General features: G+C 35.3%; 1 protein-coding gene across 1 annotated transcript; it reads left to right on the top strand.

The window, feature by feature from the left end:
• The first annotated feature begins 2,928 nt into the window (after positions 1 to 2,928).
• ppp1r14aa (protein phosphatase 1, regulatory (inhibitor) subunit 14Aa) lies at positions 2,929 to 11,718 on the top strand. The gene is given in 4 exon segments (NM_001017863.1): positions 2,929 to 3,148; positions 4,378 to 4,458; positions 8,001 to 8,033; positions 11,116 to 11,718. Coding segments are annotated over 4 exon segments (459 nt in total). The 5' UTR covers positions 2,929 to 2,968; the 3' UTR covers positions 11,281 to 11,718.
• The last annotated feature ends 878 nt before the right edge of the window (positions 11,719 to 12,596 follow it).

Consider the following 12,596-nt stretch of genomic DNA (forward strand, 5'->3'; position numbering starts at 1 on the left):
TTACACCAATGTAACTCTCCATACATATACACCTATGATACTTTGTATACATATACAATTTTACACACCATGATGCACTCCATACATATACACACATTATACACAATCACAGTTATTCAATACAATTACACTCCATACATATACACACATATATTCCTGTCAGGCTGGGGGATAGAACCCCGGTCTCTGGGATAATAGGTCAGTCACAATACCACTGCGCCACTGACAGTTGATGAGGTAACTCTACATCAAGGCACTCCATATACATACACTTCACTTCATGCGTATACATCCTATACATATACAAACATTATTCACTCCATACACATGATTCACTTCATGCATACCCACCCTATACATATACACACAATGTTCACTCCATACATATACACCAATGCTACACTCCATACATATACACACAATACATTCATACAAGTATTCTATACATATACAGTCCATACATATAAACACATGATACATTCTATACATATATTTTATACATAGACACACATGATTCACTCCTTGCATATACAAACATGATGGATTCTATACAAATAGTATGCATACATATACATTCCTGTCAGGCTGTGGGATAGAACCCTGGGATGATAGGTCAGTCATACATACATACATACCAATCCTACACTACATGCATATACACACATGATACATTCTATACATATATATTATACATATACAGTCCATACATACATGACAGCACAAGGCACTCCATATTCATACACTTCACTTCCCTTCATGCATATACAACCTATACATATACACACATGTTACATTTTATACACATTCAACAATTATTCTATACAAATACACTCCATACATATAAACACATATATTCCTGTCAGGCTGAGAGATAGAACCCAGGTCTCTGGGATGATAGGTCACGCACAATATCACTGCACCACTGACAGTTGATGCGACAAGTTAACACAAGACACACCTAATTCACTCCATGCATATACTCCAATGTACCTCTCCAAACATATACACTTATGATACATTGTATACATATACAAATATACACACACAAGATTCATTCCATACATATACACCAATGTAACTCTCCATAGATATACACTAATGATACATTGTATACATATACAAATATACACACCATGATGCACTCAATACATATACGCACAGAATACATTTTATACACATTTATAGTTATTCAATACAATTACACACCATACATATACACACATATATTCCTGTCAGGCTGTGGGATAGAACCCAGGACTCTGGGATGATAGGTCAGTCAAAATACCACTGTCCCACTGACAGTTGATGAGATAGACAACACAAGGCACTCCATATACATACACTTCACTTCATGCATATACATCTTATACATATACTCACGTTCACTCCATACATACACACCCTATACATATACACCAATGCTACACTCCATGCATATGCACACATGATACATTCTACACATATATACAAATATTCTATACATATACAGTCCATACATAGACACACATAATTCACTCTATGCATATACACCCTAGACATATACACACATGATTCACTCCATACATATACACCAATGCTACACTCCATATATACACACGATACATTCTATACACAAATATTATATATATATATATATATATATATATATATATATATATATATATATATATATACAGTCCATACATATAAACACATGATACATTCTTTGCATATATTTCATACATACACACATGATTCATTCCATACATATACAAACATGATGCATTCTGTAGATATATTTAGATAGTCTAAACATATTTACACCAATGTAACTCTCCATACATATACACCTATGATACTTTGTATACATATACAATTTTACACACCATGATGCACTCCATACATATACACACATGATACATTTTATACACATTCACTATTATTCTATACAAATAGACTCCATACATATACACACATATATTCCTGTCTGGTTATGGGATAGAACCCGGGTCTCTGATGTGTAAAGTCAGTTACAATACCACTGCACTACTTGAAGTTGGCAGCAGACAACAACATACCTGATTCACTCCATAATCACACAATAATCGTAGTCACAATTTACTCCATACATATACACCCTATAAATATACACACATTATACATTCTATACATATATTTGAATAGTCTTTACATATTCAGGCCATGAATAGACACACTTCACCTTATACATATACACACATGACTCACTCCATACATATACACCACTACACTCCATACATACACACACGATACATTCTATACATATATACAAATATTCTATACATATACAGTCCATACATATACACACATAATACATTCTATACATATATTTTATATGTATACACACATGATACACTCCATACATATAAAAATGCACACATATACTCCTGTCAGGGTCTGGGATAGAATATGTATATGTATGGACTAAATCGTGTGTATATGTATAGGGTGGATATGCATGAAGTGAAGTCTATGTATATGGAGTGCCTTGGGCTGTTCTATCTTGTCAACTTTCAGTAGCGCAGGACTGACCTGTCACGCCAGAGAACAGGATTCTATCCCAGATCCTGACAGGGTAAAATAGTACTTTTGTAGGACTACTCCTCTTCTTCAGAATATGATCAGTCTTATATTCTCAGTGCTGCAGGTAGAAATACGGAGGAATTTTAGAAACAAAACACACCTTAAGATGGCGTACTAGTGTTTTTTAGAAGGTAAACCAAGAATCTTTCAGGTAAAGAAGCAATGAAACATGCCTGGCAGAATGAGTGTAAAAATAATGGATGGATTGTAATTTGTAACTCAAAGAAAAACCAACTGTGCTCTTAGAGCGTCTGAATTCGGACATCCAATCAAGTCGAGCGCGCGCGCCACTCAGCGTTCACTTCTTGTGTCCGCGCGCACTCCTCCACGCGCCTCTCATTCTGAGACAAGCACAGGCACATGAAACATGGCTGAGGAGACACATACCGGTCATTCCCCTGAGTTAGACTGCGCTCGAGAGCACGGGATGAATCTACATAAGCGCCATTCGCGAGTTACTGTTAAATACAACCGCAAACAGCTTCAGAAAAGGCTGGACGTGGAGAAATGGATCGACGAAGCGCTTGACAAACTCTATGAGGGCAAGGTGAGTGCCTAAAACGCATCCTCGCAGGTTCAGCTGATGCAGCATTAAGGAATGAAACTTCTGGTTGTTTAGTTCAGAAAAAGCGAAATGCACTTTGACGGAGAAACACACAAGAGCATTACAAAATACTGTTTCGACTGCTGTTTCATTATTTTGAAATGCTCGAGTGCTGAAATATGTATCAGTTCCTTGTTTTGAACCTGACTTCATACGTTTATGCACATCATTTTCAAGTCGTTCTCTGAAACTTTGAGTTTTTTAATGTTTCATATTGTAAACAGGTGTGCTAATTTCTGAAATTATACAATTGCATTAAAACAGAATGCAGTTGTGTAATTGTCTAATAATCTTTCGTTCATGTTTGACAGTTTTGTTTGTAGACATAACTAGCTAAAGAATGAGAATGATATTCTGTATCTATGAGAAATGAGTCACAAACAAAATACAAATATCTTATACCATTGTTAATGAGCATGTTTCTGCTTTGGTCATGGTTTTCGGCTTTATTTTAATGATGCATTTTCCAGAGCGATGCACAAAAGCAGATCAAATAGGTTACGTAATCTTGTTTACCCGCAGAAATATCTTCATGGACCTTTAAATAGGCTAGAGCAGACATTGTCCTGTGAGTTTATAAACAAAAGCTATTGTTAATGGAAGAGTGTGATGAATGCTGGGATGGGAATTTGTAAATTGTTGGATATTGCAAGCTGGCTGCCCATAAAAGGTGAGGAGTACCAGGCCTCTGGAGGTACCGGGGGACGTTCTGCTTTCACTCCCTCAGTTACAGAAGGGATCGTTTGGCTTTATCGCTGCCTTACATGGGCACCCCCTGAGAAACCAACTGCCGCAACAACAGGCAGGAAGTTTAACCATAAGTTCTGTGTGTTTAGTGGGATGCTGTCCCACAGTACTGACCGCTGAAATCTCTCTTGGGAGTTGTGTAATGTGATCTGTTATCTCGATTTCCTCTTAAGATCGAGTGCATGGGAAAGTTTCCCACTGAGATTAAGGAATATTGAGACTCTAAAGGTATTCGGAGATACTGAAATTAAAGACTCCTGAAAAATCAACGAAGAATGAGATATGATGTGCAACAATAAAGTGAAACAAATGCACTGAGGTCTTATTCAATGGTGCAATGTAGGACATAATTCTAGAAGCTTATCTAAAATATAACAATAACTCAACAGCAACCTTATATATTAAATTCTGTGTGTGTGTTTAAGGTTGAGGACATGCCAGAGGAGGTGAACATTGATGATTTATTAGATCTCCCGAGTGATGAAGCACGAACACACAGACTACAGGTACCACAGTCCTCCTTTCTCACTCACACCACATACTGTGCTCACATGTCTTGCCATAAAGATGGAGTATTTAAGGGTGTGTTCAAATTCAGCATGTTTGGTTTAAATAAACTAACTAAATAATCAAGTAATTTAAATGAGTCAAAACAGGATGCAATGTTCATGAAAAGGACAGAATTATCAAGCAAACATGTTTGATTTTCATCATGCCATGTTGCCCATTCAGCATCTGAACAGTTTTCAGTACTGGTTTTACTCTTACAAATTTTATAAGCTAAACTACAAATGTAAACATGAGTGAACTGCGTACATTTTTTTTTACAATTGCAAGGAATATAAAATAACCTTCATGAGAAGAAAATATTCATTTATTAATTTTCCTTTAGCTTAGTCCCTTTATTTATCAGGGGTCACCACAGCGGAATGAACCGCCAACTTATCTAGCATATGTTTTACACTGAGGATGCCCCTCCAACTGCAACCCAGTACTGAGAAACACCCATACACACTTAGATAAACTACAGCCAATATAGTTTACTCAATTCACCTATAGGGCATGTCTTTGGCCTGTGGGGGAAACCGAACCACCCAGAGGCAACGCCAACATGAGAAAACATGCAAAATTCACACAGAAAAACCAACTGGCCTTGCTGAGATTCAAACCAGCGACCTTCTTGCTATGAGGTGACAGTGCTAACCACTGAGCCATCATGTCGCTTGAAAAGACATTGTGATAGAATATTTATGTTTAGAATCACAATTTTTGCTGTTAAAATACATTTTCAAGCTTTCTTCCATGAAAATATCACAGGCAGATAGGACGGTTGACCTTGAGGTCAGCAGCCTGTCATTTTGATGATGATAAGTAAATTCCAGAGATACCATATCCCTTGACCTGAGAATTTGCAGGACCCCCATTATTCTTGAAAATGAAGCCCCCTCCATTATGAACTCTCTCTCAGCTTATTATTTGCCTGAGAAATATACATTACACTTATATCTCAATGTTCTTCACTGTTTTTATACAAATTAGGACCGTATGATACTGGACAAATCTGCCATTGTAATAAGATATAAATGCAATTTTAAGATGACTTACATAGAGCTCTTTTTTAAATAATTCAGAATTTGACATTTGATTAAGATGATTTTGTAGGAGAATGAGTCTGCATAAAATATCATTGTACAATAACTTGCCTAGTTAACCTAATTAACCTAGTGAAGCCTTTAAATGTCACTTTAGGCTGTATAGAAGTGTCTTGAAAAATATCTAGTCAAATATTATTTACTGTCATCATGGCAAAGATACATTAAATCAGTCATTAGAAATGAGTTAATAAAACTATTATTAAAAATGTGTTGATAAAATCTGCTTTTTGTTAAACAGAAATTGGGGAAAAAATAAACAAGAGGGCTAATAATCTTACAAAGACATGTTTTTCCTTTTGACATAAGATTATTTTGCTTACCCCATTGGCAGATTCTTTTTCTAGTTTTAAGGAAAATCATGCTTAATCTTGGCATATTATTTCTTAAAACAAGACAATATGTCTTGCTTGTCTAGAAACGTTTTCTTCATTTAAGAATTGTGAAGATATTTGGACTGGAAACAAGACAAAAAATCCAAGTAAGGAAAGCATTTTTTGCAGTGTACGACAAATGTTTAGTAAAAAGATCAGGTAAATGGCAAGGTGCTTTCAGACACATCGCTCTCAAAGCATCACGTGATCCCAGTAAGATTATGCTTAGATAAATTTTCAAAATGAAGAGTGTTTCTACAGGTGGTTTGTCTAACCCACTCACCTATATGAAGCACAATTAAAATGCACAGTGTTTACAAATCTTGAAGCTACAAACATTATAATTTCTTGTGCCCAAATATTTAAAATTTCCTTGAAATGCTCATATGAAAATGAAAATGTTCACTCTGATGCAACTATTGAGCTCTATACAATGGAAAAAAAAACTTCTGTTGTTAATTTAAAGAAGGATATATTTCTTTGGAGGATAAACGCTAAACTGATAGATAAATACATGCTAAAATATGTATATGTACAGTTGAAGTCAGAATTATTAGCCCCCCTGTTTATTTTTTCCCCAATTTCTGTTTAACGGAGAGAAGATTTATTCAACACATTTCTAAACATAATAGTTTTAAGAAATTATTTCTAAAAACTAATTTCTTTTGTCTTTGCCATGATGAAAGTAAAAAATATTTGACTATATTTTTTCTAGACACTTCTATACAGTTTAAAGTGACATATCAAGGCTTAACTAGGTCAATTAAGTTAACTGGGCAGGTTAGGGTAATTAGGCAAGTTATTATATAACCACAGTTTGTTCTGTAGACTATCAAATATATATATATATATATATATATATATATATATATATATATATATATATATATATATATATATATATATATATATATATATATATATATATATATTTATATTTATACATATATATAGGTTAAAGGAGCTAATAATTTTGACCTTAAAATGGAGTTTAAACAATTTAAAACTGCTTTTATTATAGCTGAAATAAAACAAATAAGACTTTCTCCAGAAGGACAAATATTATCAGACATACTGTGAAAATTTCCTTGCTCTGTAAACATTATTTGGGAAATATGTAAAAAGGGGAAAAAAAATTAGAAGGGGGGCTAATAATTCTGACTCCAACTGTATATGGTTATATATATATTCACATTGTATTCTTTGTTATACCCATGTGTATAATGAATATGGTCATTTAAGACTATTCTGGATAGAATTATGTTAGGACATTCATTCATTCTCACCCTGGATTTCTATTCCTTTTTATTATTTTCTTTTTTTTTTATACTATCTTCCTTTTTATAATTTGACAAAATCTAAGTACTGTGTAGTTAGTACACCTGACAATAATGTATGTAAATTTGTATGTCACTTTAGGTCACATACTGAGATTCAAATGTACCTTGAAATATTGTATGATTGTACTCATTTAAGTGTTAACAATAAACATAAAATTAATAAGAAAATGTTTTAAAACTAAAAAAAAAACATTCAGTCTAAGATTAAACTTTGCAATGACTTGCAATGTTTTGAACTGTAGTGTCTGGTCAGCTATAAGTGCAGATCCTGCAACGTGACTATTGCATGTTTGTGAATTTTGATGTCAGTGCTGAAACAATACATTGTGCTGCCCTAATACAAGGACCCATTAGTTTAAAATCATTTAGAAATATTGATATTATATAGTCCATTTTGAGGAATGTAAACAAAAACAATGGTCCCAACGTATTGTCTTTTTAACATTTCTAATTTCTATAGCTTCTGAGAGACCAAAAAAAGTCACATATTGACAAATAATGATATGATGGCTGTTATGATTCAGTTGCCTCTTGTTACAGTTATGAAGTAGTTTAATAACAAGCAGGAAATGTTCATGAGCCAATGTCATGACCACATTGAAATAGTCTATCGACTCAGATCGTTGTATTACATTTGGATTATCATTTCTGTAGGTTTGATGTTGTTCCTTTTGTTTCACAGGCTCTTCTGCAAAGCTGCAGCAGTAACACTGAGGTATGTTTTCCGATTCTCCATCTGAAAATCCTTCCTGTCACTGTTCAGTTCTAATGTTTTTCTTGTCTACTCATCCTTAGTACCCTTCATATTTTTCATCCTTTGTTTCTTCATCCCTCTTTCCCTCTCTCTCCCACTTTCTCTGAGGGACTGCAGTGGCTGACACTCCTTTCCACGCGTTTCTCACAGTGATCACAATGAATGCACAATTTGTTCTTTCTTTGCCCATGTCCCTTCTGCTCTCTTTTAGTACAAAGCCATTCTTTCATCAGGGTTATTTAACATTGTTCACTCACAGCCTTTTGATTAGTGTGTGTACATGATTGCTACTGTGCGTCTATGTGCAGGAGATTGGGGTGAACTTGTGTTAAAATGCTGACACATAATGAAGAATCAGTAGAGAGGAACGAAGCTCTAACCCTACACACAAAACACTGTCATCTGTGAAACACAAGCGCTACCGTCTTCAGTTTGACTGTGCATCTTAACAGTACAAAGAAAAACTGCTGACTAGAACACATTCGCATGCACTCAGCAGGAGATATCTACACTGTAAAACCCAACAGTCAACTTTATCTAATGAAATGAGTTTAGTTAACTCAAAATTGGCTGAAAGTTCATTCTTCTTGTATGAAAAGAATTTTGAACTCAGTATTGAAGGTGACGAGTTAATTAAACACCTCATTACATTACTTACTCATTAGATTAGATTTTTACTCAAATGGTTTGTAGTAATCGGTTTCCTCAAATGGTTTGAGTTGCCTTAACTCACTGGGTTTTACAGTACTCAGTTGGTTTGAGTTATCTTCTTTTATTTACCGTGCTCAAATTGCTTCGTTTTCTCGAATGGATTAATTTCACAGTACTCATTAGGGTTATTTTTTAAACTTAAATGGTTTGTTGCAATCGGACGACAAATGGTTTGAGTTACATTAACTTTTTGAACAACCCATGAAAAAGTCTGAATTTGTATTTTTTTGGCTAATTCCTGTAGGCCATTTTTACACAACAGCAGTATACAGTCCTGTGTTTAAAATAGTGATAAACCCAGTTACGATTGCACGAAGACATAATAAGGCTAGAAACTTCCTCATTCTTTAACTGAACTTGCATCCATACATGCTCATGGTGACATGCGTGGTAACTTGGGTCCAGATTGCTCAGTTAGCTGAATTTACTGGATCTGATTATTAAAGATTTGACACGATTCAGGACAGTTTTGTTTTCATCCAGGAGTTGTTGTCAAAACAAACTCAAACCTGCTTGGGATCATGAAGAGGATTATATCAATTCATTTCAATGGAAGGCAATACTTAAAGACTGTACCCACTGCTTATATTTCTCATGGGAATAAATTGAATTGAATGTTATGTGCATTTCAATAATTAGAAACTTTTTGCAATTTTCAGTGACAAATATGACAGCTTAAGGTGCTAATACATACTTTTAGGATACGAATATGGATCCTGTAGAAAGATTAAAAAACATTTTTAAAAAGGTGCCGCCCCAGGTTTATTACTTTCTGAAAGAGTATGATAATCGAAATAGACAGTATTCTCTTTGAGAGATTTGTCTTGGTGAATGAACAGTTGACTGATGATTTGATCCAGCACATTGCAGATGCAGACAATTCTCAAATATCAAAATACTTTGATGCAAAAATCATTTAAATAGCCAGTTATGACCTATGCCACGGGATTAAGAATCTTGAATACTGTTATGTAGAAAACTAAACATATTATTAAATACTTGACAAAATATAAAACCTGTACAAATGTATGCAATTTATTGCAAAGTGGTTAACAAACTTTTCATGTACTATGAAGTTTGTCATTTTGTTCACATGGCTGATAATTGAATATTGATTAGATGATGTCATTATGCTGCTGTCTTGCCGCCAGCTAATCGCTGCATTGCTGATCATGATTTTCAAGAGTTTACACTAGGCTGATAATTGATTATAAAGCGTGTTTGGCAGGCGGTCCCAACAGAGAGCTTTGAGCTCATAAGATCCTCGAGCCTTGGGCTCCCTCCTATTTGCAGGGCAAGAGCTCAGGTAGACCCCGAGAACTCTTCTGGTGTTGTAGCTAATAAACAATTAGGGATTGCTTTAAAGAGATAACCGCTTATTAGGAGCCTGTCTATGGTGCTGATTTGCATTAGTCAATTAACTTCCGTCGCATGTTTTGGTTTGTGGGAGAAAACAGGGAAAATGTGTAAACTCCGCACAGAAATGTCGTCTGGATTGGTAAGGACTAGAACCAGTGACGTTTTTGCTGTGAGGCAACAGTCCTAACCACTGGGCTGCCTTGCCCCCCATTTTCGTAAGGAGGAGAAGTAGGGTGGGAAGGGGGATTCTTCAAAACAAAGATGGCTCTGGTATGGAACTTATTATTTGTGGAGACTTGGTAATCGCCTGATTGGTGAATCATGAATTGGCAAAATTGGCAGCTGTGATCTATCATAAGCACATGATCCTCTCGAAATTAGTTTATAAATAAACGCATAAGAAGGATCAATAGATCTGTTCTTCACAACAAACACAAGCATGCATCGCAATCTCAGATCAATTCATCCAGATTGTTTAATATGACTTTGCAGACTTTGTTGAAGAACCAAATTAGCCAGAAACCAGTTATCATGAATAAAAGATCCAGGAATTGTTTAAGCAAGGTATGAAGAACGGACTTCTGCTCTTTGTTGTTGTTAATACTTTGGTAAGGTTTTCTTTACTAGTGTAAAACAGTCATGATAGCATGTATGAAATAGCATTAAGGGGGTCACACACCAGAAGCTCCGCGCCACGCATTTTAGAATTCCAAACAGGTTTCTATTAGGGTACACACACCGACGTCGCAAGTCGGCGGCTGTCCACGGCACACTGCTACGACTCAGAACACTGTTCATATTTCTGCCACGCTACAGAGCTCCATCTGATTAGTTTCATTTTAAATAGCATGCGAATGTGTGCGTCTGGTGTGCGATACTTTCAACTGTCATGTGCTCTGAGTAGCGCATCCAGTGTGTGACGCACTTTCGTGTGTACGCCTAAATTGACATCTTTCTCTCTCTTTCTCTTCAGGCCTTCATTGCTGAGCTGCTGCAAAAGCTGCATGGTCTCCACAAACAGGAAGAACTACAGAATGAAGGAATTGAGCATCCCTGCCATCACACGTACCCCCATCATCACGGAAACATGCACCATCATAGAGACAACCATCACCATCCAGCACATCAGACACTGTGACTGCACTGGACTGAGTTCCCTAACACAGACTCAGGACATCTGCACATCACCTCCAACTAGTTTAGTAACTGTGAGAGTAGATTTGTGTTTACAAACTCATATGGGTGGTACATTAACACGTGGTCCATTGTAAAATTGCTATAACTGTTGGCGAGTAAGTATATACTAGAACCTTTACTATGTTTGCAGATTTCTGGTTGACAGGGTTGAGAGTGATTGGTGAATCTATCAGTATGCATGTTTATATGTGAAGGTTAATCTGCTGAACAGAGTTGTCTTTTGAAGTCTTTGTGCCTGCTAATTCACAATAATAAACACAGTAGCAATCAGAAAAGTACCTTATCTAAGCAGTTGTTATATATGTGAAGGTGTTAAGTTTAATAATGTTTATAAATGAGTGGATTATTTGAAACTTTAATAAAAGTAACCGTTGATTTGATTTTGTGTGTGGTGTTACTGGCAGGTGATCACCATGAGCTTCATCTTGAGCTGTGCTGTAATGCATTGTCCACCAGAGGGAGCAGTGATGCAGAAGCAAAGATGAGCACTTCTTTTAGTATTTTCCCATCCGTAGATTAACACATTACACAAGTATGTCCACATGACAGCAAGGCAGGTACTAATGGCTGGGGCATTTTAACAGGTTTTACATTTTTTTTTATATATACATATTCTGCGCTAAATCAGTAAAGTATTTGATACTTCTCTGTGGAAAGTTTAAAAAAAGTGTATTTGTTTTTCCTGGTTGTATGTTGTGTTCAAATCTGTTGAATTGAATCCATCAGATACAATGAATTTAGCATTGTAGAATTTAAATAATTTAGTATAGTGCATTTTTTTTACATGGAATAAAATTTATGTGATTTGTATGTACAAAATACCATATAAATTTACAAATATGCTAGAATAACAGGCTAAAAGAACCGAAACTCTCATAGCACACTATGTCTTTATTTTAAAATGTAGAGTTATTGAATGATGTGCAGAATTAGCAGATTGCCCTTATGCTGATTTACTTGCTCCTGATTTCCCCAGTTTATGTAATAAATATAACGTTAATTATGACTAATAATAGAATGTTATAGTAAAGTGGTTTTAACAGTAATATCTGCCAACTCTGTTAGAATCCATTTAAGTAAAATATTTATTATAATCAAATGTGATACAATTTTAAAACCCTGTCTTCCCTCAGAACACTCTTAATTCAACAGTGTCTTCAACTATTAATTTAACTTTATAATTATTTTTTAGGGATTTTCCACATTTTAATTGGGATGGGACAGTAGAGTTAACAGATAGGAAAGAATTGGGAGCAG

The sequence above is a fragment of the Danio rerio genome, chromosome 5, assembly GCF_049306965.1.
Source record: "Danio rerio strain Tuebingen ecotype United States chromosome 5, GRCz12tu, whole genome shotgun sequence".
NCBI lineage: Eukaryota > Metazoa > Chordata > Actinopteri > Cypriniformes > Danionidae > Danio > Danio rerio.